This window comes from Echinops telfairi, unplaced genomic scaffold, assembly GCF_000313985.2.
Source record: "Echinops telfairi isolate 266 unplaced genomic scaffold, ASM31398v2 ScPeMD7_9;HRSCAF=40, whole genome shotgun sequence".
Lineage (NCBI taxonomy): Eukaryota > Metazoa > Chordata > Mammalia > Afrosoricida > Tenrecidae > Echinops > Echinops telfairi.
In genome coordinates this window covers 43,613,642-43,639,669 of record NW_022103906.1, presented here as the reverse complement: position 1 = coordinate 43,639,669, position 26,028 = coordinate 43,613,642, and the positions used below count along the sequence as shown (strand labels likewise).

General features: G+C 52.5%; 1 protein-coding gene across 6 annotated transcripts in view; it reads left to right on the top strand.

Annotated features, from left to right (window-relative positions):
- The window catches only part of RBPMS (RNA binding protein, mRNA processing factor), a 189,924-nt gene extending 164,123 nt beyond the window's left edge, over window positions 1-25,801 (top strand). For 2 of the 6 annotated variants that reach the window (XM_045286877.1, XM_045286875.1), the window contains 2 exons: window positions 12,461-12,530; window positions 14,699-14,819. In XM_045286877.1, the coding sequence (XP_045142812.1) occupies window positions 12,461-12,530; window positions 14,699-14,723 (95 nt within the window). In that variant the 3' untranslated portion in view covers window positions 14,724-14,819. Of the gene's footprint in view, window positions 1-5; window positions 261-12,460; window positions 12,531-14,698; window positions 14,820-18,066; window positions 18,171-24,286 lie in introns of those variants that run through there. The other 4 variants (XM_045286873.1, XM_045286871.1, XR_006679770.1 and 1 more) reach the window with 3 other exon arrangements.
- The last annotated feature ends 227 nt before the right edge of the window (window positions 25,802-26,028 follow it).

Sequence of the window (26,028 nt, the reverse complement as noted above, 5' to 3'; positions counted from 1 at the left end):
TCTAGTGTTTCTCTCCTGAGGCAAAGCCCAACACACCTGTCTTTTGTCCACTTCTCCAGCAAATTAGATTTGTCTCTGGGAATGTGTTTGTAACATACCAACCTACTGCAGACCAGCAGAGGGAGCTCCCCTGTTGAATGTGCCTGTTAGCCATTGTCCCCCACCTCTTTTACAAAACAAAAGACAAAAAAAACAACAACCCAATTTCTTGGCAACATTTTGAGAGATTTCAATAAAAAATGTCATGCGATTGAAACCGATTTCGAATAGACTGCAGCGTTTTGTTTTCATGGTGATGTGATGTTGGAACGAAGGTGTGCCCTCACTGAGACTTGGGCAGGTGACACGGCTGAGTTTATTTCACACTGGAGAATAACTCAGAGCATTCCGGGGTGCGGTGGCACCAGAGCTGCCGCTGGTGTCTTCTCAAGCTCCTCCTCCTTCCCCTCAGCTGCAAGCTGGGAGTTTGTCCTTCCAGCATCTGTAGGCCACGACTCCCGGGAGGGCACGTCAGCTGGCTAGGTGAAACAAATGGAGGGAGGCGCTTTCTATGCGCCACCTGTTAGCATCCCAGTGAAGGAGGGGTCAGGAGACAGACCGTGTCATTGAATGGTGGGTGGGGGGGCACTGAGGTAAAATCCCAGACTCAGTCTCTTGTCTGATGGCCTCCCCTCCCCAAATGAAAGATGCTAACTTGCCATCACACCCCACTTTGACCAGCTTACTGCCCAATACAGTAAGGCCACCAGCCGCAAGAACTGGCCGGGTACCTTTAGAGATGAAAGAGCAATTTGGTGCGGCCAACAGCCTGACTTCTAACAAGACCATGAACCTTGTTAGCCGTGAGCGTCCTATTTCCTTCCCCGGTCGCTGGTATTTGAAGTGGATGGAGTCTATTCAGTGTGTCACTGTGAAGGGGAGAGGAAGGGCTTTCCCATTGCTTTCGGGAGGCCCCAGAACAGCGCCTTCAGCTGCCCCCGCACCTTGTACGCACACATCTCGGCTCGTTTAAGGCCAAGTTCGTTTTTGCTATCAGTCGTGTTGCTGAGCGAGAGGAAAGTCAATACAACGCGCTAGTCTTGACACCCTCTGAAAGCACTCCACCACTTAGCCTCCACACCGTTGGCCCAGACACCCTTGCAGGTAAGTAGGGCTGAGGGAGCTTGGGAGCCCTGGTTCCCTCCCTGCTCAGCGGAAACCCGGAGGGCCTGCAGTCCCTACGGAATGCGGGCAGGGCTGCTCTCCAGTTTAGGGTTGTTACCTACCACCCCCTACCATCTGTACATCACCCAGCAGACAGGAAGCAAAAGGAGATCACATCCCAGCCAGGCCTTCCCGGGAGCGAGACATGCCCCTGGGGACGTCCCTGGTGACACCCTGGGAACATTTTTTTTTTTTTTAAGGTTAAACCTAAAATAATAAACACAGAAAAGGACCATGAGAAACGTGACCAGGAGGAACCAGAGGGACCTAGGAAACGGGTGTGGGTTGCTTTAAACTGCACTGCTGCCCCTTCCCCACCCTAGCGTACCAATTAACGCCGCAGAGGTGGTACCGAGTGAAGACTTGGGTCTTCACAGCCAGCGCCTTCATGAGGAATGCCACTGGCCGGCTTCTCCCTCTTGCGTCAGTGAGCCATCCCCTGTTGAGATCGGCCAAGAAGAACACGCAAAAGGTTTGGGTTTGGCCCAGCGTGTGTTTAAGGAGGGAGCATCCTCAGGTGAGCAGGCCATCCCTTGGACATCTCCTGTAGGGGCAGCCTCCTGCCCAGGTTCACTTGGCACGCACATGAAGGAAACCCCTCTCGTGTCGTATTTTGTGCCTCCTGCTCGTGTGTCAGGCAGTAGCCGGTGTTATAATGGGGCTCGGTTCTATAAGGAAGCCTGCAAACAAAACCACCGCCGAGGCCCTGTACACCTGGCCAGGCTGGCCAACCTGCCAAAAATAAAGAAGGTTTCAGGAAAGAGTTGGAGGATTCTGGCCACCTGTTCTGTCAATCCCAGATCCCAAAAGTCTTGGTGACAGTGGTTACGCAATGGGTCAGGAGGCTTTCTACTCCCACAAAGAGTCGTCTCGGAAATGGCCCTGGGCAGTTCTACCCTGTTCTAAAGGGTCACTCTTCGCCGGAATGGAGTTGGATCAAGTCTTCACCTTGACCTCCACGTCTGAGGGCCTGGATTCCCCCTAAGGTACAGTGCCTTCCTCCGGAGCCGGGGCCTGTCTGTTGGAAGACCACCCTATGAAGAACTGCAGAGCTTGTCTGGGGGCTGTTCAGCCCAAGACTTTAAACTGTTTCCAGACACTGGCCCTTCACTCTAAACCGGAAGCTCTGTGAAGGTCAAACTGTGAGGAGGCGCCATTTTGAGAATGTTCTGGCTCCCAAATGAGCCAGCCTTCTGGCTCCCTGATCTGTTAGGTTTTTCATTCATCCGGACTGTCTGCTTGAGCTCTCCCAGGGCCCAGACCCGTCGGACCGAGTATGCCCAGGTGGTTCCCACCTTGCCTCCTCGTTAAGAAACATTGCGCCAGGCGATTTTCCCCGCACTGCCCTGTATATCCACCTGGCCTGTGTTCGTTCACTGCACCCCCTCAGATGAGCTTTGTAGCGCTGGTTTTCCTTTCTGAGTCCTGGGTCTTCTCGGAGCAAAGTTGAAAGTTCAAGCTCTGGACTCTGGCTTTGCTAGCTACTTGCTTTGAGCAAGTTCTTTAACCACGCTGGCCTTCCAGTTGGGCGTTTGTAATGGGTTCCCTAATCCCGCCTGCAAAACACTGAGGGCAGTGGTTCTCGACCTGCCTCATGCCGCCACCCTTGGATACAGTTTCTCATGTTGTGGTGACCCCAACCATGAAATTATTTTCGTTGTTACTTCCTCACTGAATCGGGCAACCCCCAAAGGGGTCTCGACCCACAGGTTGAGAACTGCTGACTTAGTGCCTGTCACATAGAGAGTAAATATTAGTTAAAGGGGGGGGGGGGTTAGCATTTCCCATGGGCCTTTAAAAAAATGTGAATTTTCAGCATGCCGTAGAGAGCGCAGAACCAAGTCACTTCTGCCAAGCTGTGATAGTTCATACCCCTGGGGTTTCTGGGACAAGTGAATGAGACAGATGGTGGGGGAATCAGTGTGAGTGCCACCAAGTCTCCCACGGCACCTGCCCTGCACCCGGCTTGTGCCGAAGCTGCCAGCACTGACTCCCGACTAGGAGTCACTCCTGTAACCAACCGTGTCGCATGGGCCTCACTACATTCTGGATGTGATGCACAACATCAGGACCGTTGGCTAGGGATCAATAAATGAGCCCAAGAAAGCCCTTCCTCGCCTGGCTTCTTAGGTACTTCAACCCTGCCTGGATTTTACAGGTGAAAGGAGGCTTTGATCCTGTAGAAAGGAGTCATGGAGGTGGGCGGGAGAGAGACAGCCATACTTAGAAGCACATCTTTGATGTGGGAAATCAAAAAGGGGAGTTGTTCACTACAGATTCATAATAAGTGCGAGCAAGCTCATGCTTACTTTGCAAATTGAGTGATCCTACACGGTTCCCCACGGGATCCCCTTCCCACGCATCCGCCTGAAGAAAGCCCTTCCCCAACGGGAAACTTCTCGAGTGGGCATCCACTGACATCCAGGTCTCTTTCCTCACTGCTGCCTTATCTTGCTTTCCTGTCTGAGAAACGAGAAGAGGAAGACCCCCGGCCGGCCGGCCCACCAGCCCTCCCTGCACTCTGCCCACAGCTCCGCCAGGATTCTGCTCAGCCTCATTCCTCGGCCATAGTTTTACACTCCGTGCCTTTCGGGAGATTTTTCCCTTCGTGGTCTGTGTCCTTTGAGTGCCAATCAAATCCTCTATCCTATTCACCCTTCTGTCCCTTTACCGCTTCTGCTGTTGGTCTTTGTAGGACAAGGGAGTGTCCCCTCCAGCCGGGAAATAAGCACATGTGGCCACTGGCACTTCCGAAGCCGTCTTCAATTCCCTGGGATGCCGTCACCAACCGCCACAAAGCAGGGCCTTTAAAACATAGCAAGTTCTTCTCCTCCCAGTTCTGGAGACTGGAAGTTCAAATCCAAGGCACCGACAGGAAATCCTATGTTGGGTTCTAGGGGGAAGATTTTTTTTCCCTGTCTCTTTCCACTTCTGGCAACTTCTCGATGTCCCTTTGCTTACAGGTGGGTCTTCACAGGACATCTTTCTCGTGTGTGACTCTCTTTTGCGGCCCTCTCCTTTGATGAAACACCGCTCAAGATCCTACTGGGGTCGTCTCCTGTAACTGGTGAAAAACAGAAAGAGCGGGGTCTGGGGTTAGAACTGCAACATGTCTTTGGGAGGATTTTGGATCCTTTCATGTGATCCAAAGTCACTCACCCAGAGCTGCTGGGAATCGTTGGTCAGAGCAGGTGCTCCTGAAGCCCCACTGGGAGTGGTCTCCTGGTGTAGAGGCATCACACAGAGCCGTGAGGGGGCACTCCCAGAACTCTTCCTCCTGACGGGTGAGCAGCCTGGCCCCCAGATGGGCCCCTGTGCTTCCTAGACTTGTCAAGCCCTTTCCGAGTTGTCCTTAGGCTGAGCCTCAGTTCCCAGGCCTCGTCCTCTCACTTGGACGTGCTGGCTGGCTGGGGGGTGTAGGGTTGTGTGTGTGTGTGTGTGTGTGTCTGTGCGCACGCCACTCTTTGAGTGGCAGAGTGCATGGCACGCAACTGGGGCTCAATGTTTTGAAGCTGAGCCAATGGATTTTAAAGGCAAGTCGCTAGCTCTGTGGAGCCCTGGTGGCTCTTAACTAACGGTCAGCAGTTCAGACCCACTGCCATGAGGCAATGCCAACTCATAGTGACTCTGTAGGACAGAGCAGGACTGCTCCTTAGGGTTTCCGAGGCTCTTAGCTTTTCTGGAGGAGCAGAGAGCATCGTCTCCAATCCCACCAAGCTGCTGGCTTTGAACCCCAGCCTTGCTGTTAACAGCCCAATGTTTATCCCACTGCGCCCCCTGGGATCCTCCTGGAAGATTGCAGCTTCAAAACCCTGCGGGGCAGTTCTACTCCGTCCCCGGGGTTGCTGTGAGTCCGTCGACTCCACTGCTCTGTGTTTGATTTCCAGTGTGGGTTGCTCACTTGGAGGGTATAGACCAGCTTTGTCACCTCACGGAGCCTCAGTTTCCACATCTCTGAATTGGAATAACTCCCACCTGACAAGTTACTTTGCGGTAGAGTCAAATACTCAGCATCGAGTAAGAATTGTTAAGATCATTTACCATCGCCCCCACCCCTTGTCAAGAGCCCCCGGGGTCTGCGGCCCTCCCTCTAGGTGGAGGAAGTATTTTGGAACCAGGGACACCTACTCACTAGAGAGCCCTGAGCTTGTTTTGTTGAAGCAGCTGAGAGCAGCAGCCAGGGGCCATGTGTACAGAGTGAGGGCTGGCCGTCCCAGGACTCCTGGCCACCTTGCACATGCAGGCCCAGGCACCCAGACGCCTCCGGAAAGCAAGTGAAGTCTCGCTGCAAAGAAACTTGGCTATCGGCTTATAGCTCAGGAAAAGAAAAAGTTCACTTTTTCTTGAAGAAAACCGGTTGTGACGCGGGCTAAAAAAAACCCCAAAAATCCACTCCAAATGGGATCATGTTTTATTCAGGTTGTGTGCTGCCAGTGGGGAAGGCCAGACCCCGGTGACAGGATGGGAAAGTGGGAGACCCCAACTGGAAGCCCCATTCCTTCTGCCACAAAGTGCTTCTCGCTTCGCTGGGCTCTCCGCTCCTGGGGACCTCTAATGGCCCTGGATAGCAAACCTAGTTAAAAATTAACAGTAACAAAATTAAATATGGATGACAAGCAGCCGCTGTGGACTGAATCTGACACAGGGTGTTACACGCCTGGGTGCCCTCTACCCACTTGGCGTCTCAAGTGAACTCCTGGGCCGTCCGGGCACATTTCGCATGCCTCTTTGGAAGACTGCTGGGACGGACAGGGCAAGAGGCGAAACGCCCGGGAGAGAAGAGGAGGGCAGGGGCCTCTCTTCAGAAACCCACCCTCACTTGGGCTTAGGTGAGGTGTTCGAAGTCCTGGGACGTGGCTCTAGCAGCCTAGTGGCCGCAGCTCCTAGAGGTGACCCACCATCCAAATTGGGAGGTCGGGCAGGAGCCTGGCGTTCTGCAGCCGGGACTTGACTCATCTTCTTTCCAGCTGGTGGGGTGGCGAGAGCTCGGGCGGGCCTCGCCTTTGGACAAACACATCAAACACGGAGTTTGCCTCGGTAATAGCGATGTCTTGTACTGTCCTACCAGATGCCAGATGCACAGTCACGTGCCGCTTGCACTGCGTCCTCGGTGCCTGCCAAAGGGAGCCCTGGTGGCGTAGTGGTTACGAGTTGGGCTGCTAACTGCAAGGTCAGCAGTGTGAAACCACCAGCTGCTCTGAGGTAGAAAGGCGGATCTTTCGTCTCGGAAACTCACGGGGCTATTCTGCCTTGCCCTGTAGGGTCGCTGTAAGTCAGTAGCAGTGAGTTTGGTTTGGTTTTGAGTATGCTAACTGTCATTGTGACGTTGATTCAACTCTCAGGCCAACTTAACTAAAGAGGTTTTGGAGGGGAGGGGAGAGCAGAGGCTGGGTGACATTGTCCAAAGTTCTGCTCGGTGGCTCTTTCCGAGAGCTCTGTCTCGAAGGTAATGCCATGTCAGCGCCGCAGTGTGCGTGGTGGCTTTGGCGTTTCTGTTCGGGACCAGGGTCCGCTTCTGGCTCGGCCCCCTCGCCGCAGCCTGTCAGCCTGTGTGCATCCTCGCTGGACGGTGTGACACGCTGCTCACATAAGTACCTGTGGTTCTGGCCTAAGTGGGGCAGAGTAGGTAATGATGATATTCCTTTCAAGACAGAAGTGCTGTCTGCTTTGGATCGTTTTTGAAACCATGTGTAATGGAAGGTATTTTGAATGACACGAGAAACCAACTTTTTTTTCTCCCAAGGGCATGTGGATGTTGATGCCCTTAGTGGGACACATCACAATGAGGTCTCTGGTACTGATAATGGTGGTGGGCCGGGACCTCACCAGATCGCTGCAGGCACTAAAAATGGGATAGGAGCTTCCCACTAACCCCCAGAATGGGGGTGGAGTGTAGCTGGGTCCTAAAAGTCCCATGGGTCGTGAAAGTGCAATGTTAAGACTAGGACTCCCCCTTGGGGATGACAGCAGAAACCTGACCAAGGAGGTCCATACCTTAACAGTAAGCTAACAAGCCTGTCATTCATATTAAAGAGTTGCTCAATTACTGTCTTGGAACTCAGCTCAAAGAGGGACAGCATAGACATCTAGGAAGTGTGGGCGTCCTATCGGTGTACCTCAGCCCTTCAGCCGACAAAGTCAGCAGTGGGCGGGAGCTCCCAGACCAACATTTCTCAACACCACCAGATGTTCATGGCTGTTACATCGGAAAAGGGTCCTGTAGCCCTGATAAGTTTGAGAAACCCCAGGGTTAACCCGAGCCAAACAGGGCTCTTCCTTCTCAAAGCCTTACTGTGTCTCAAGCGTCTTCTCGGGGGGGCATCCACTGCGTTTCTCTTAAACGTCTTCGGCTGCTGAGCAGCTGCAGACCAGCGTCCTTCCAACCACACTTGGGAACCTTAGAAGCAGTGCTTCTCAAACTCAAGGCGTGTATCAGGCCCCCAAGGAGGGTGGTTAACACAGACCACTGGGCACCCCTTCCAGAATTTCGGCCTAACACATTCCAGGTCATGCTGGTGGTCCAGGGACCACACTTTGAGAACCACTGACCTAGACTCCGCCCTTCATTTCATCAAGAACAAAGCGAAGCCATTCACACCCACTGCCACTGAGTGCCTCATAGCAAGCCCTGTAGATAGGATTTCTGAGGTTGTGTAAATCCTTCCAGGAGCATACGACCTCCTCTTTCTCCCAAGGAGAGCCTGGCTTAAACTGCCAACCTCATGTTTAGCAGTCCAATGCTTATCCGAGAGCACCATCAGGATTCCTTATAAAGCAGTGGTTCTCAACCTTCCTAATGCCGAGTTCCTCATGTTGTGGTGACCCCCAACCATAAAATTATTTTCGTTGCTACTTCATAACTGTCATTTTGCTATCATAGGGCGATCCCTGTGAAAGGTCGTTTGACCCCCCAAAGGGGTCGCGACCCACAGGTTGAGAACCGCTGTGTAAGGGGAGGCGTTGCTTGGGACACTTTTTTCTGTTAATGGTGGTGGAATAACTGGCAAACCTTGGTGAGATTTGTGCACCATAAACATCAATCTCACCGATTGTCAAGTGTTAAGCTGGCAAATGTTTTGTTATGTGTATTAGAGAACCCTAATTAAGACCATAGCCGAGCCAAGCTCACTGCATCGAGCTGATTCCAACGCGTAGCCGTTAATTGAGTGGGGCACCTGTGATGCACGTCTCCCGACTGTGTGGTCTAATGTGGAGCGTGGCGATGGGTTCACGTGATGGTCCAGAAAGCAGATCTCATGGTGCAGTAATGACGAGCCGCTGGGGAAGGCAGGGGTCCATCTGGAGCCGAGTCAGGGTCTGTGTCCTTGACCACATTCTTTATGCTCTCCATCATGTTGTCGTTTACGGCTCTGATCTTCTCAGAGCACTGGTGACGCTGTGATTAAGGTATTCAATTCTGAACCGAAAGATCCGTGGTTTGAGCCCAGCAGCCCAGTTTGAGCCCAGTGGACGAAGAAGAGGCCATCTGCTCCATTCGGATCCCGGCAGTGCTCTTGCTCCTCTGCCCTGTGGAGGGCACTCTGGGTTGACATCCACTGAGGACAGTGAGTTTGGTTTTCCTGTTTGTTTTGATGAAGGTTTCTTATCTGTCACTGGAAGAGGGTTGAAGTCATTGTTCTGAGCATTTACTGCTTCTCTTGGAGCCCGAGCCGTGGAGTGCTAACCATCATAAGGTCAGTAGTTTGAAGGCCCCAGCCAATTCATGAGTGAAAAATGGGGCTTTCTACTACTCCCATAAAGACGGACAGACTCAAAAGCCCCCAGGGGCACTTCGATCCTGTCCTTATAGGGTCGTCGCTGTGCTTTAGCACCCCCAAAGACAATGAGTTTGTTTTTAGTTTTACTACTTTCTGTGGCATTCCATTGTATTTTTGTTGACATCTTTCTTTTCCTGGGCATCTGCACTGTTCGTCACCTACCTGTTCCACTATCGTCTCAGTAGCTAGTGCCCCTCTGAGTGTTAGAGACTCAGGGTTCACCCTTGCAGGGGCAGGGTTTTAAGTGTCATGGTAGATCGTCGGGCACGTGGCCCCTGGAGAATGAGGATTTGCAATCACTCACCCACTGTCATCAAGCCCCTTCCGATCATAGCAACCTGATGGGGCAGAGTAGAACTGCCCCTGTGGGTTTCCAGGACTATAAATCTTGAAGAGAGCAGACCATGGGTCCCTCTCAGTTAGCAGCTCAACCTACTGCACCAGCCACTCGGGCAAAAGATGAGGCTGCCTGCTCCCTTAGGCCACAGCTTTGGAAAGCCTGTGGGGCAGTTTTACTCGATCCTGTAGGGTGTCTCTGACCAGGAACCCTGGTGGCATGGTGGTGATGAGTTTGACTAAGATCCTCAAGGTCCACAGTTTGAAACCGAACCACCAGCTGCTTCTCGGGAAGAAGGGTGGGGTTTTTACATTCATGAAGAAGTACAGTCGCATAGACTCACAGGGACTGATCTCCCCTCTGCTGTAGGTCACTGTGCGTTGGCATCCACTCGATGGCAGTGAGTAGCAGTGCAGGTTAGGGGCTCTCCTTGTGAGAACCAGCAATGGGGTTTACTGCTATTATTAAACTCTCACAAAGAAGGTGCCTTCATTTTCTTTGTTGGTTGTTCCCCTTACCAGGGCCTGTCACCATCTGTGTCAAGGGTGTGCACAGAGTCTCAGTCCCGGTCAGTTTGGGATAGGTCAGGAACTTGGAGTTGTAGAAAAGATGGCACATCTGAGCACAGGAGCATTTTTCTGTGGATGGAATGATGGCGTTAGGGCCCATTGCCCTTCTTGGAATGCCATCCCATGGTTCTAACAAGGAGATCTAAACTCTCCGTGGGGATGTAGCTTATCTAAAGCAGGCACCTGGGGTCCCAAGCCACCACAGCATAGCAGTCCATAGCAGAACACTTTTACCTGTCCCACCCCTCACCCCAGGAGCCCTGGTGGCATCATGGGCTAAGCATTAAGCTGCCAGCCACACGGTCAGCAGCTCCGACCCATGGGCATTCTCTTTCCTCAAAGAGTTACTGCCTCGGACACCCACAGGAGCAGCATTCTTCTGTCCATTGGGTTGGATATGTGTGGGCATTGGCTTGGTGGCGGTGAGTGCCCCTCACTCCCCCGCCTGCCACCCTGGAGGACAGCAGGCAGTGACCGCACACGCAGGAACACGGTCTGCTGGGAGAGGAGCCGCAGCCCCTGGGTGTCTGAAACGCAGGGAGAAGCTTCCACAACCGCCTGGCAAGCCTCCGTAGTACCCAAGGATCCTGGCCTCTCATTACCACCCCCCAGTCCCCCACGCACCACATCCTGAACACTGGCTGGCAGGAGCCCGGGGCAGGCACACGTGGGTGTGAGGGAGGAGGTCAGGGCTGTGTGTGAGTGGGGAGAGGCTGCGTGTGTGAGAGCTTGTCGGACCACAGAGTGGGCACTCTTGGTCACCCGCACCAGGACAAGGCTCACGCCATCCACGCCCATGGTGAACACCATCACATCCTGGCCTTGAGGGGCGCGGCGCCCAGCCCCACCCCTAGGCAGCACTTCTCTGCACCACCCTCGCCCCATCGCGCACAGACCCTCCCTGTTTACCGTGCGTCTAGGTTCCCAGCCCCACACCTGCCATGGGGACCCTGTGCCCCAGGCCTGCCCTTTACCACCTGTCTCAGGAAAGCAGCTCCAACCCTGCCCTTTGCTTAATGAGCAAGTGGATTCAGATGCACAAAGCCATAAGCCACGGGTAGGTATGTGTGTTTCTTTGTTCCTCTCCCTCCCTCCCTCGCCATTGCACTCACCTACCCTGTACCCCAGGCTCCTCCTCATCCTGCCTCTCCCAGGCCCCCCTTCATTTCTCCCTGTCCTTTGGTGTGCGATCCTAAATACCCCAAAGAACTGGTTGGTTGGTTAGTTGGTTGAAAGCCACCTGCATAGAAAGCGATTTGGGCCGTTCACGGTCCGATTGCTGAGACTGTCCAATCACAGCCCTGCCTTAAGCCATTTCTTCCGTGCCTGCTGGTGGCTCCCAGAGAGGACAGCCCAGCCACCCACAACTCCGGGGCGCCCGCTAGCCCTCCTCTGTGGTTCCTCCGATGGTCCCTCCAGGGTCTCTTCTGTGGAGCTCAGCTGGTCCAAGGCTGACATCCCTGCAGACAGTGAGAGCTCAGAATGCACCATACCCCTCTTCAACCCAGAGATTGCTACCCTAGGTGGCTGGAGTGGACAGAGGCCTCCAGTGTGGCCCCACACCTGTGGGAGCAAGAGCAGCTCTTTGAGGAGGCTCCCGGGCAGGAACAAACGGAACAGAAGGCACTCCAGGATGACTGCTCCGGGTGGAACAGGGAGAAGGCCAAGGACATGCCACTGGCTCTCTCGGGGCCCTATTCTTAAGCACCCGTGCTCCAAGGACAAAGTTAGAGCATCCAAGGGAGCCCCGTTCCTGGATTCTGATCCCATTCCAATGAGGATGTCAGGTGGAGTCCCCAGAGTCTGTAACTGCCACACCCCACCCTGAAGTCTGCCAGAAAGCCCCCTGCTTCCTCCTGCGGATCTGTGGAAGATGCCACCTGGGGAAACGGTTTCACTGCAAAATAGGTCATTGTGAATGCCAGTGGCTTCGAGTCATGGAAGTCAGAGTCCTGCCAGCCACACATTGCATGTCTGGAAACTCATTCAGGTGAAGCAGGCCGGGCCTCCCTAAGGGACAGAGCCGTTTTCAGGCTGCAGGCCCTGCCCCTCATCAGATCGGGCAGCAGAGGACCCGGGACCAGGCGATCCACTGAGCCAGGAAGGCAGACCATTCCTGAGGGAGGAAGAAACTCCGTCGAAGCCATGGCCCCAGCCACTGGCATGAATGGGCTGGTGACATGTCCCTTCCTGACTCCTTGCCAAGAAGCCTTCTCGATGGAAACGGGTCGATTTCCCACAGATGCACAGCTTCCTGTGTAGGAAGCGATTGAGGGGCCTTTTCCTCACACTAGGCGGCCCTGTGAGATGGAGACATCAGAGGGGACTTGAAAAAGTTCATGGGAAAATCCCAGTATCTTTTTACTTACATTTTTACACCAAGGTTTTGAAGCCCCCCCCGTTACAATAGGTGTAGACACTGCTAGGTAGCTTTCAGCCCAAGGGTGGGTGGGAGGCAGGCAGGTGTGGGTGGGTACCGTGTTGGATGACTGAAGAAGGGGAACCCAAGCAAATCCTCCCAGGTGTCAGAATCTGCCAGGGCCTCATCACCTTCTCCCCACATGTCTTTGCAGATGCGCTGGCTCCCTCCCTCAGAGGCTACGTCTCAGGGTTGGAAGTCCCGTCAGTTCTGCTGAATACTATGTAAGTACCTGTTCTCAGTGCGGAATGTAGCATGTGCCTTGCATGTCCAGCTGGGGAAGGGGCGCTCTCTCCCAGTGCTCCACTCCCACACGCATGCACTGCCTTCGCGTGTCTGCCTTTGTCCAACTCACGGGAACACCGGCAGTGGACGATGCATAAAGGTTTCTGAAGTGAGCTATGGAATGCGCTCTGTGAGTCTAACTAGAATGGACTCTCTCAGGAGCCCTGGACTCGTTTTCCAAAGGCAGGTGGCTCTGTTGACCCAAAGAACAGTTTGATCAGGGCACATTCATCCCAAGCTGAGCGGGGGGGGGGGGGGGGGGGCTGCTAAATGTGGGCTCCATCAACCGAGGCTCTTGCTTCACTTGTCACTTACTGACAAGCCCTGGTCCTGGGCCAGAAGGAGAACGTCTTCATCCTCAAAAGTAGGGAAAGATCAGGGTGGACACTAGAGTATCGAAATTGCACAACGAGATGGCCAGTGTGTGCAGCCACCCCCCAGTCCCACGGCCCTGCTGACCAGGATGCTTTTGCTGGTGGTGGTCGGAAGAAACACATGGAGGGAGACTATGTTCGTGCTCTAAGACATCCAGCAGGAGCCCTGGTGCCCTAGTGGGTACATGTTGGGCACCTTGAAGTCACCAGCCCTCTCAGCGGAGAAAGACAGCTTTCTCCTCCCACAGAGTACAGTCTTGGAAGCACAGGGATAGTCCTGCGCTGTCTGATTGGGTCGCTATGTGTCGGCATCCACGCTAGCAGTGAGTGAGTGAAGGCATCAATACATTAAACTTGTGTCTGTTCTTCCCTAGCCCGGGCTTTGTCTGGCCGTACATGGCCCAAACAGCACCCATCCTCAGGATCAAACAGGGTTTTACAGATTTCTTCATAGAAAGATTCCCAGAGGCTTTACTCTCACATGAACATCCTGAGTCAATAAGAGGAGGCGGCAGCTTACAGTGTGGAATATTTTGCAGATGTCTTTGAGACCAGGGAGCCCTTACCAGAACAGCTTCATGTTTTACGTAGAGTGTGCTTTGGGAAACCGTATCCTGTTCTCTTACCCAGGAGTGATGTCAACTAGTGATGTCAACTCCGTAGTAGATGGCCCTGTCTCTCCCATGGAGTGGCTGGTGGCTTTGAACTGCTGACCTTGCAGTTAGTCCAACAGGTCACCATCTCGCCACCAGGGTTCCTTGAAATGGCATTAGTAGAGGGTAAATGTATGTTAAATTCCCCTTTTTGGGAAAAGTAGTCTGAAATCTATGGTATTTACCCATAGTCTTTAAAGTGTTCTCTTCAATCTTTCACTCTTGTAAAATCTAAAAGTTTGCTTTAGAAGGCACGCTGTACTATCTTTGCTGTACTCAATACCCGACAAAATGCCATTTTTAAGTGTTAACATGTTTTCCAAGGTTTAAGTCCAGAATTTCATAAACCATGGTTTACATCCATCTGCCTGAAAATCTTAAAGTCACTTATCCTCCCAGCCCAGTGTCTTCATTCAGAAAACCTTAACCTTGGAGGAGCCCCTTCTGTCCCCATGTAGCGGTGGGCCAGCATGGCCTCCTGAACACAGTTCCAGAAGCTACCATTACGTCGGCCCTGCTGGGGCTCTCTCATTCATGTCCCTCTTCCATGACTCAGTTCTGGCAGGGCCTTCAACTAGTAGAGGTTTCTAAGGTGAGCTAACCAAACCGGAATTTCTGACAGTCAAGAAAGAGTTCACACCCTGAAATGTCCATGTGTAACTCCGCGTATGCTAACAACTAAGGAAGCTGATGTCATTCCTCAAGAGAAGTCACTGAAGTCTGGGCAGCATCTAGAAGTCAAAGGGGCAGATCAGCCATTGAGAATGAAGAGTGGCCAGAAGTGGCCGGTGAGCCAGGCATCCAAGAAGGGGAGTCAAGTACCTGTCCGCAGTGTCTCCTGCTCTGAGAGAGTTGAGAGAACACCTTCAAATCTGGCTGTGTCTGTCAGCCTACAGCAGCAGTTGTTTGTTTCGTTCTGTTTGTTGGTTTGGTTTGTGTTTTTCCTTTTTTTTAGTTCATTTCTATAGGCCAAAGGGAAGGCATCCATCATTAAGCAGTTCTACAGGCTGCAGTGTGAAGGATCTTGAACGTCTTTCAGATTGAATCACCTAATTTCTTCCAAATCCTCAATCTCCACAGATTCGCCCATCATCCAGGAACTTAGAGGCAGCAGTGGGGACCAAAGAAAGGCTTGCCATTGATCCCCTTCGCAAGAACAGCTTATAAAACCCTGTGGAGTCTGAATAAAGATCTGCAGTGGCTCCTGAGGGTGACTCATTTATTCTGAGTTAAAGTCGGGCCAGGGGCCTGACACTCACCTTTGGTAAGGCTCATTACCACCACGCTAGGGGTTGGGGATAGCATCTCCCATCCTGCCTGAAGTTACACCAGTTCCATGTGGCTCCTTCTCATCTCTTGGATCAAGGCCCTTTCCAGACAGCAAATAACCCAAGTTACGTAATCCTAGGGAAATGTAACTTAAAATTGGGAACAGGGGTGCTGATGAGCTAATGTAAACATTTTACAGCAAAATGAGTCTCACCAAGGCCAAATGAAGGGCAGATGCCACTGACGGCATCCTTGGCCCAAGTGGCCCTTCTCGATTCACCATGGAGGACTTCTTCACCACTCCCTGCTTTCCTTACATGAGAAAGAAGGTACCAGAGTGGGGAGCAGCAGCGGTGCTGTCTGGTGTCCGACAGAAGCCAGCAAGTAGACTGGCCGTCACTTCTGATGGAATGGAGCCTCAACTCCTCGCCTGGAGCCTCAACTCCTCGCCTTCCAAATCCTGAGTGAAATTTGCATCCTTCACGGACGACTTCCTATTGGTAAAGGAAACCCAGTGGCTTGACGTGCTGCATTAAGAAAACGTGCAAAGCCTCCCCCCCCCCCAAAAAAAAAACAAACAAACACGACAAGCTGTGTTCTTTGTCCCTGTGGAGCTTAAGCTTAATGGGAGAGAGTCGCAGATTTCTGTGTCTTGCCCAGGACACTCCAGGAAAAGGTGATAAGGTGCTCTGGAGTGGGGAGGCCTGCTGTGAGACTAGCTCCAAGGTAGGACACATGTCTGTGTGGTTGTGTGTGGGCTTTACTGTCACTGGGGCACACATAAGCCCATGGGCAGCGCAGGGGTCAGATGAGAGGTGTCCTTTGCTCGGGGTATGGACGGTGTGTTGCCTGTTGCAAACTCAGCCCTCACATCCTAAGGGTTTAGCCCAGAAGCCCAACATACGTCGCCGTGGTTAGAAAGTGTCTGTTTCCCAGAGAGATTGCGATCAAGAAAGCATGAGCAAGTTTTCTTATCCCTCCCCTATTCCTGAGAGGTTTATCTGCCTGGATTCTGTGTGTCAAGAGCTCTTATCTGTACCAGTGTACATGCTCCGGTCTAGCCAGATTTATAAGGTAGAACTGGGGTCATGATAGTGGTGGTGAGGAAGCATTAAAGAACTAGAGGAATATTGTGTGTTTCATCTGTGCAATACAGCACCCTGGCTGGCTCATCCTTCCTTGTGAGCTTTCTGTGAGGGGATGTCCAATTATCTACAGATGGGTTTTGGGTCTCCACTCTGCCCTCCCATATTCACATCAATGGGATTGTTTGTTCTGTATCTTCTGATACCTGATCCTGTCGACACATCGTGATCACATAGGCTGATGTGCTTCTTCCCCGACTTTTTAAAGTAAAAGACAGACAGCCAACATGTGATGAGGCCGGTACTTCCTGAACACATCTCCAAGCCAACACCAACTGCAGTGAAGGTTGCAACATGCGTTTTCTTGGCAGTCTTGGAGAGCCCAGTCTCTGGCCCCAATGGAGGTGGCTCAGCTCTTCTCTAGAGGAAGATCCAAGTCGATGCCGACTTGTAGTGAGTGAACTCCTGAGCATGTGAGACTATACTGGCTCAGAAAGCCTCATCGTTCTCCCTCAGAAGGCCGGTGGGTTCCCAAGGCAGAGCCCACGAAGTGGCCAGAGTCCTGGATGCAGTGCGCCCAAGCCCACCATCCTCGAGTTAATTCCAACGCATAGCAGCCCTATCCAGGCCTCCGGAGACAGTGAAACTTCATGGAAACAACACCAGCCTGCTCTTTCTGCGCTGCGCACCTGGTGGTTCTGAATTGCTGGCCATGAGATGACCGCCCACATTTAACCCCCAGCACCATCGGGGCTCCTTTGGCCGTAGGTGATGACCCACAGATTGAACTTCAGTGGCTCCATGGCTCCCAGAAGCACTCGCTCAGGCTTCAAAAGTGGACACGCACAAGCTGCTGGGCTCCCCATAAAGTTACAAAGGTTCTATGGGTCCTCTCCCAGGGTCAGTGCACAATAGAGCCGGGCTCAGGCAGCCACCCCAACCATTGAGGAACCGCTGTTGGGGGACCTGCTCCTGCAACTCGGCAAGAGCCAGGTTCGCAGGGCATGTGCTACCTCACCCCGGCCCACCATGAGCGCAAGCCCAGGGTCCCCGAGGCATCTGACGTCCAGAGGAAGCTCTCAAACCACAGGCCTGTGGGCTCCTGGGCCAAAAGGTGGGAGGGTTGGAGGAAGTGTGTGAGGTGGTGGGTTTCATTTGCAAAGAGGAGTGTTTTTCTGCCCTGAAATCACTCAGCTTTCACCTGGAAATGAAGAATCTATATTCCAGCTTTAAGTGATTTCCTTAATCATTGTTTTGGGTTTTTTGGGATTAAACTCTGATGGATTCCCCATCCCTGCCTTCTCATTCTGAGAAGAGACGATCTGGTCCAGCTAAGATCCCCTGAGCCCTATGCCAGGGGATAGGGTTAGATGCCAGTCCCAGGACCACCTACTCACACTCCTCGGGGAATAGCCACTCGGGGTTTGCAACCATTGTGCATGGATGTTCACAGAGCCCTGCTACCAGAATCTTCCTCTTGTCTGCAGGCAGGGAAATAGGGCTGTGGATTCGGGAACTATGTAGGGTGCAGGCCCTGGGACATCTGTGGAGCCACCAGGGTTGGTACGAGCCGGCAGCCTGCAGGGGGAATATTAAACGTCACTCAGCTGCTAGGTCTGTGTACCTTCTGAAGGCGGGTTCTCAGCGGGCCTGGGGAAGAACAAGAAATGGTCCAGTTGTGCTCCTGCAGGTGCAAGGGGAGAAGCAGAGTGTGGGGGACAGGAACACAGCTCGGCTGGAGAACCACAGCCCTTGGCGGACACCCTAGTTCGCATTTCTGGGTCTCCCGCTGCCTGGGGATTCCTGGCCTGCGCCTTCACTAAGCAGACTGTCTGCTTCTTGGCCAGGCAGACCCCTTGCCACCTCTGCCCACACGGGGTTTACCCCACACCCCGCCCCCGCAGTCCTAAAGGCACCTCCCAGCACCCCAGGCCTTCCTCTGCCCCCACCAAGCCCCGAGTTCTGTTTCCTGCTGAGAGCTTTTGGTGAAAGGTCCTTCTCAGAGGGCAGTTTGCCCAGCTCAGCAGCAGGGACTCTTGGTCCTGGTGCCCTGAGAGCCATCTGCTCACCGCTCACAGTGCTCTCTCCCCGCAGGTTCCAGGTGTGTGATGGTGGCTGCAATCTGTCTTGTGGGTATTAATGCAATCTTCAATGGTGGCTACTGGTCTCGAGCGGTTCTACAAAACTGGAGCGCACTGGTAAGTTCCAGTGGTGGGGTGACCTGATGGGACCAGCGCTACTCCAGTGGTCACCAGCGCTGGGGCCCCAAGGGGCCCTGGTGTTGCCCAGGGGGTCTTCTCTTTTTGCCTTCTCTGTGGGCTGCCAGGGGGTGGCCCAGACAGCAGTTTATCCCCAGAGCATCGCCTCGCCCGGACTGGGCCCTGCCCACAGCCTTTCCAGGTGAGGCCGACACCCCATGCACCCGAGCACCCATAGCAGCATGAAATGAGTTACTCTACCAGAGAGAAAAGCATTCCCAAGAAGCCCCCAACTAAGCCCCTTCATGACAATTAACATTTCTGGTAGAAGTTTTTTTTTTCAAGTATAGTACATACCTCTTTCCTCTCTGATTAATCCGTTTACACTGAAGATAATGCAGCTCTTGGTGGCGCGAGGACCTTTTTATGAGCCTCTTCAGAAGCAGGTAATTCATGACCCCCACCAGGTCAGTAAAACGTTCATGGGAACGTTCCCTCGTCTTATCATTTCATTGTTTTCCTGGAATTTTTGAAGCCGCCTTGTGTAAGGCTGTGCTTGATGGTGTGTCTGTCTTTCCTGTCCATATCCGCTGTCCGTCTGCTCCCATGAAGAGGTTCTACCCCCATGAACAAGTTCCACTCTGCCCCACTGGAGTCACTGAGGCAAAAAGCCATGCCATGGCACCCGGCAGCAACAATAACATGACTGGCTTTAAGAAAACATAACCAGGTGGCATCCCCAGAAGTCACTTGCCTGCTGGGCAAGAAGCTTCGAGAATCAGCGGTTCTCAACCTGTGGGTCATGACCCCTTTGGGGGTCGAGCAACCCTTTATTTCAAAGGTCGCCTGATCCACAACAGTAGCAAAATTAGTTATGTAGCAATGAAAATAATTTTATGGTTTGGGGGGGGTCATCACAACATGAACTGTATTAAAGGGTCGCAGCATTAGGAAAGTTGAGAACCACCGTTCTAGATCTTTCTGGAAAGTTTGGTTTAGAACAACAGGAGGGCCCAGCAGACCCACAGCGGTTTGTGTTTCGGCCCAAATAAGGCAACAGCTCTCTTCCCCACGAGGGGCCCGTGATGAGTCAGAAAGGAGGCAAGATTCCTGCTAAGGACAGGGAACCAAACCATTATGCCCAGGAAAGTCATTAACACATTTTTGGGGCTTAAGCCATTTCATACTCTCACTAGCTCAGCCAGAGGCGCATGCACGTCCTAGCTGGGGGACTGCCTCCTGCTGCCCCCCCACGCCCACCCCCGGCAGTTAGCAACCTGTGCTTCCCATGCTACTCCCCTTTGCCTGTGTACTGCCCACCCTGAGCGCCAGGGACACCTTCTCCTAGCCACTGGTCGATTACTTTCTGATCGGTGAGGCTTCTCCTGGCGGCGTAGCCCACCAGTGGTGTTCTTGCTTGAGAGGGTCTCTCAGGGACGCTTTTTCAGATGCGCACATGGGCCTTTCTTTTCTTTTCCCCTCCAAGGAAACTTAGAGACCAATGATAAGACATCTGTACTACTATTTTGTGTGAATGGGGGGCGTGGAGGGACATCATGATGTTTTTTCAAATATGATCATTAACCCCAAGTAACAGTCGCTGAGGACCCTGGAGCTGAGGCAGCCCAGAAGCTGAGGCCTTAAGTCACCTCGGTTGATTTCCTGGTGAGGCAAGGAAGGGGGACCTGCTGGGGTCAGCTGAATCAGGGCTGGGAGTGCACTGAGAGGCGCAGGGCTGGCCCGCTCCAGGCTCTCCGTAGGTCAAAGAATGGGTTGGTTTGTGGTAATGGGGAGCTGATAAGGATTATGGGTGGTACTGCCCAGAATGACAAGTGTGCTTGGTATCACTAAAATTATACACCTGAAAAGTAACTGAATTGCCAAATGCTGTTTTATATATGGGGGCTTCAAAAAGTAGACTGGAATCAGAGTGGGGTTTTCCCACAAAGCTTTTGAAGGGGCCCCCCCCTTTTTTTCTTTTAATAACTTAAAATGTCATGTCAGACCACTGTGGCTGTTCTTGTGGGGCAGAGCTGACCTGCACTGAGGAGGGGTGACCTTGGGCCCCGGTAGAGCTGGAGCCTCAGGGTTGGGCAGTGCAGGTGTCCACTGTGGGCACAGGGGGGCCATCGGAGTGGGGTATGTGGAGCGGGAGGAGGAATTATTGGTGAAGGAGCAGCATTCCCCTGCAGAGGGGGAGGTTCTGCCTGCCAGCTTGATGCCAGTACTTGATTCTCAAAAGTGAAGCTGAGCAGTCTAAAGTGAAAGTTACCGTAATCCTTATCACTTAAAAGCTGTTGTCACATAATGTCTCATATGTATGTAGAGTGGGGCGGCGAAGTGGGTATGGGACCTTTGTAAAAATGAGTAAATAGAGGGAGCGATCGAGGGAAGACATGATTGGATATAAGTCAAATGTTCACGGAAAAGAAGGCCCCCCTCCCAGCTGGAGAAGTGGCAGGAGGCACCTGGGCAAACAGAGGCCAAATTACAAATGGGAAGGACAAGTGAGGTGGGCAAGCCGCCCCCTGGGCACTGGGAACCCCCAACAAGCCGTCCACCCCGCCCCATCTGCCACAGCTCCCCACAGCTCCATGGGCCCCAAGTTGAGTTTCTGATAGAGAAAATGAAATGTTTTAGAACTCGGTAACACCCCCTGACGTTCCTCCGCCTTTACACCGGGGCGGTGACCTACCTCCCATGTTTATGTTCAGACGGACATCCTCCGTTGTCTCTCCCATGTGTGTGCTGGGATAGCATTTGCTCCTCAAGCCCAGCCTGTCCCCCCACCCCCCACGGTGCCTTGTTTTCCCGGATGCCTTTGGATGCTGTTTAAAATGTCCTCTTTAATACATTCCAAGGTTTGAACTCTGTCCCCAGTTAAACCTCGTCCTTGTTTATAGGGACTGAAATAGCCACATCTTGACCTTCTGTTCAGTCTGGGAACATGGAAGGCAGCGCGGCTGCATTCCTTTCCCATGCGGGAAGGGGAACCAAATTTCCATGGCAGTTAGGGGCCACTTGGTGGCCATTTGCTCCGCCTCCCTCCTTCCCCACCATCACCGCTCCTAGCCAGGCCGAATTAACGAACCAGCCTCGGACCCCTTTCTTCCTGCCCATTGAGCCAAATGTTGAACTGTGTGATTACATATTTGTTGCATTTTGAGGTCAGTGGTGGCTTTTTCCCCTGGGAAGCTGCAGACAATTCCCAATCCCCCAAGCTCCCAGCTTCCTGGAGGAGGCCCCATGGTAGGATAAGGGGATTGTCTCAAGACCCTCTCATTGTCTGAAGGTGTAGTGGCATTTTTGTTCTGTGCCAGGAACCATATTTAAGGCTGAGGAAAGAGCAGTTATTCTCCAAAAAATAAGGAACCACTCATGGTCATCTTTGCCAAAGCCGTGGCCTGGCCACTGAGGCCCAGAGTAAGAGCTCCGAGAAAGCCTCAAGGCTGTTGTCCATCCCAAGGGGCAGTTGGGAGAAGGAGAGGACACACCGCATGTTCTTGTCAAAAGCAGATGTCAACCCCGCCACTGGGGTCCTTGAACGGTGGGGGTGGGGGGGTGGTGTCAGGTCATCATCGCACTACTGACGGAAGCCGAATGACTGTAGAGTCAGGTGGAAGCATGCACGAGGAAAGGCAAACCGAGATGGTGGTGTGGAGGTGGGAGGAGCAGGCCCGTGTGCCAAACCAGGAGCTGTTTAGGTCAGCGTGGTCAGTCAGCTTGGACGTGTGGCCTTAGAGGTCGTGGCAGAAAAGTCCAGTAGAAAGCCAGAGTTCGTGAGGCATTCGGAAAAGGAATCATCCAGGAAATCCCTGTGGGGCCAGCAGGGAGCCCAGACCAACAGGGTGCCCACGGGCTGACTGGACACACAAGTCCGAGCAGCAGCAGCAGCAGCAGCAGCAGCAGCAGACCTGCAGACTGCGCCAGTGGCTTGCCCTGCCTCTGGGCCCCGTATATGGGCCTGGTGGCTCAGCCCCTACTCTCTGACAGTCCTGAAGCATTGTGGGGGTGGGACTGCATCTGTGCATCTGCTCCCAGGTGGCCTCAGAGCCTGAGCTCTGTGAGTGGCCTGGTGGTGGGCGGGCTGCCAGCCCCTGTGCCTTGGTCCCATTTAGGGCAGCCAGAGCAGGGCTGCTGCGTGAAAGACACACAGCTGGCTGGCATGCGGTCCAGTGTGGAATAGACATAGAGCTTGTCAAGTCAGAGATGTTGGCAGAAATCAGTTCTTGTGTCCTTCAGTGGCTCAACTGTCCAGACGCGACTGGGGCAGGAGGGGTGTCGTCCCCTTCATGCAGACCTCTCTCTCTGAGAGGAGCCCCTTTGGCAAGTAAAGGGCAGGTCAGGAGTATGTGGAGAGGCCAGGAGGTGGTCAAGGGCTCATAAGGGAATTTGGGCTGCTCTGTACTACTTAAAGCAATCACCTGCCTCATGAGTGCCCTGCAGTGCCAGGCCCGGCCACATAAAGACACTGCATCATTACCTACTGGGGCTGTGGCCTGCCATGCACACAACACAGGGAGGTCCCTGGACCTCACCCCCAACAGATGGGGGTGCATAGCTGAAGAGGTGGGAGGCTTTCAAGAGCGGTCCTGCTGAAGGCCCTGCTCCTCCTACACAAGCTCGCTGAGCCTCCCGGGCATGGCCCGTCCCAAAGACATGGCAGATCCTGTGTATTCTGATTTCCTCCTCGGCCACTTACTGAGTGGGAGCTGATTGGACAGCTGTGCTGGGCACGAGAGCCAGTAAACCAGTTCATTCCTCAGGCCTCCTCCTTCAACATCTACTGGGAAAGTGCAGGAGTTGGTCAGGCTGGGTTGTCTAGAGAAACAAATGGCAATCATCTCTGTAGAAGAGAGAACTTTATATCAAGAAGTAGTTCTAGGCATCCCAGCCCAGTCCCACTCAAGTCCCTCAGGCCGATGTTAGAAGGGGTACTCCTCAGACTCACAGAGCTGCAGGCTGATGACACCGAAAGGTGAAAAGGGACACAGGCCAGTGGGTGCAGAGGCAAGTAGATCCAAGGTTGGTGGACACATGGCAGGGCACCACAGCCCTCAGGGTGGACAGCCCAGAGAGGAGGAGGGCGAAATAGTAGAGGGACAAGTTCCCAGTTACTCCTTTATAAATTAAGGCCACGTCCCCAAAGAGGCGTCATCCAGGCTGTGACCCAACTGACAGGTTGAACTCAGTCGCTAGCCAGCATGTCTAGTTGCCAAAACATGTAACTACCCCAGGAGGGAGAGAGGTTGGAAGCTCAGTGTGAGTGCCCCTCCCAGAGCATTTCGGAACCCAGGGCCTCTTAATTAGGGCTGCAACCTAAATTGACTAATAATTGCCACAACCTGAGCAGGCAGGGAAGCTAGCTCTTACGACACAGGATGGGTCCTCTGAATCTAAGGGATTCCACCCTCCCCATGATCCATAGGTATGCGGTCATTCTATTGGGCCTTTGGACTTGCGACTGGTGATATTTCTATTAATTTGTAATGCACCACCACCACACAGATTGGGAACACCTCCATTTAGGTCACAGTTCGGATGCAGCCAGAGTCACACAGAGGGGTTTGTGAGATTATTTGAAGAGACGTGAGACTGAGATGACAGACCCCAAAACGGCTGATGTCATCCGAGGAGCGAGCGGTCTCATAGGACGCAGCCCTGACCGCACCAGGCACAGGCCCGCCCGAGGAGGGTGGAGAAAACCCCGGGCCTCTGCCAAGAGGCCTCTCCCTTGCAACTTCAGTAGGAAAGGAGGCCTGTAAAGAATCCATGAAGTAAAGATAACATGGAAATTGTTACTCATTTTTCCCATGGAGATGAAGCCATCGATGCTCATGCGCAGTCTTGTCTTTGGAGGGTTGGTGAGGTTTATACGAGGGGGTTCAAAGCGTTTCTGAAAAAGTCGGATTAAAAAGAAAATGGAAATTGTCCACAAACCCTGGGAAGCGTCCTTGTACGTGCGCGTGCACACTTCCATAGACTCGCTGGTGAATTTTCCCGGGGTTTCCAAGCCAGGAACTCTGATATGCAGGGACCCCCACAAAGGGGTAGGGATGGAAGTGCCGCCTGGCTCCCGAGCGCTGCCCTGCTGACAGGTTCTCTTTCTATTGCAGGCTTGAACACACCGTGCCCAGTTTTGAGCCCTTCCAAGACTTTGCCACAGCCTCTATCACACATCTGTTTTTCTCGAAGAAAAAAAATATATATAATAAAAATGTTTTACTCTTTTACACTGTATAATTCTAAGAAATAGTGTGTTACTTGTGAATGCATGGCCTGACATACATTTCTGTACAGTTTGGAGATATTTTCAAACAAAACATAAAAGAGGTCAACAATAAAACCAAGAGTTGAGTATTTTTATACCAAACATTTTAAGTGTGACGGAATGGATGGTCTTACACTGGGTCAGATCACAATTTTTGTGCTTAACTTTTAAATGCTTGTAATTATCTTTTTTTCTTTTGAAGTAAGCTGCATGTTTTAAAATATAATCACAATTTCTGGAATTGTATTGTGGATGGGTAGCGGGGGTGGATCTGGCTGAGTTAGTACGTGGTGCCCGAGTTAGAAACAAGTATGTTCTCTGTGTTGTTAGCTGTGTGATCCTGCTTATAGTTGGATATCCCTGCAAGAGAATTATAAGCCTACGGGCCTTTCTAGTTTAGTGACCTGCTCACAGCTGGGCAAGAACACTTTTCCTCAGTGCCATTTCTTGGCCAGAGGTGTGCACTTAGCCCTGGCAACTCCATATGGGACTGACTGCCAAGTATCAGTTTCTATGGGTTTAGTTTTATCTTTGATAATAGTACACTCCTCGTGTGTTTGTAACTCACTCTATGCATAACTCACATTCCTGATGTCGTCTCCCTCCCAGTGTGGAAGTGTAGACGCTGGTTCACCGACAGGGGAAACCCTGCCCTGCTCGCTCGCCACCCAGCTGACAGCCATGGGCAGCTCAAGATTCCCAAGTGGCTTTGCAAACACAGGTTGAACTGAGCCGGCATTTTGAGTTTTCGCAGCACCTTGCCAAGCGAACCGCTTAAACCTTGTCTGAATTCCGTTTTCCCCTTGTGAGACTACCTACCACAGCAGCTCAGGAGGACGCGATGTAGCCAGTGGAGTTCACAGTAAGAAGGTTGTTTGCTTCAAGTAGCAGCCAAAAAGCGCACCAACACGTTGCCATCCTGTCGAAGAGCACATGAAAAGGATATTGCCCCAAGACTTCTCAATGGCTGTCACCGGGATCTTTCTTATTGATCTGCGCAGATTCATGCTGAATCCCTCAATATGCTAATGGTGTGTTTTATTGTTTCCATTGGAAATAAAGATGTCAAGAAGCTTTTTAAAATCATCACACACAAACCCAACAAAAATAAATAAATAGACCTGTTGTGGGGCCAGGAGTGAGGAGCTCTTTCTTTCTCCAGAAGGGTGAAAGGGTGATGAACGGCTGGTCTTCAGACTAGCTTATGCCTTCAGTGGCACAGGGCACCTGGCGAGACTTCTGTAGCATGCTTCTAAGGGAAACAAAACAACTCCCATGCAGTCTGTTATGCTTTTATAAACTGTTTAAAGGTACTTTTCTATTGTCGTTTTTAAAAATAAAGTGCTTATTCCAGCTGGCACCCCATTGCTTGGCAAGTTCCTTTTTTGCACAACCACCAAATACATCATGCCCAGCAGACCTGGGACCTGCAGGTGTGTATATTCACGTTCAGGCCACGACAGCTAAGCACTGGTTATTGAGCCAGAAGAAACAGAAACAATGGGGGCTAATGGCACCCCAGGGGTTCACATGATCCAGGAAGGGCCCTCAGACCTCAGGGTACTCACCAGACCCACCACAGAAGAA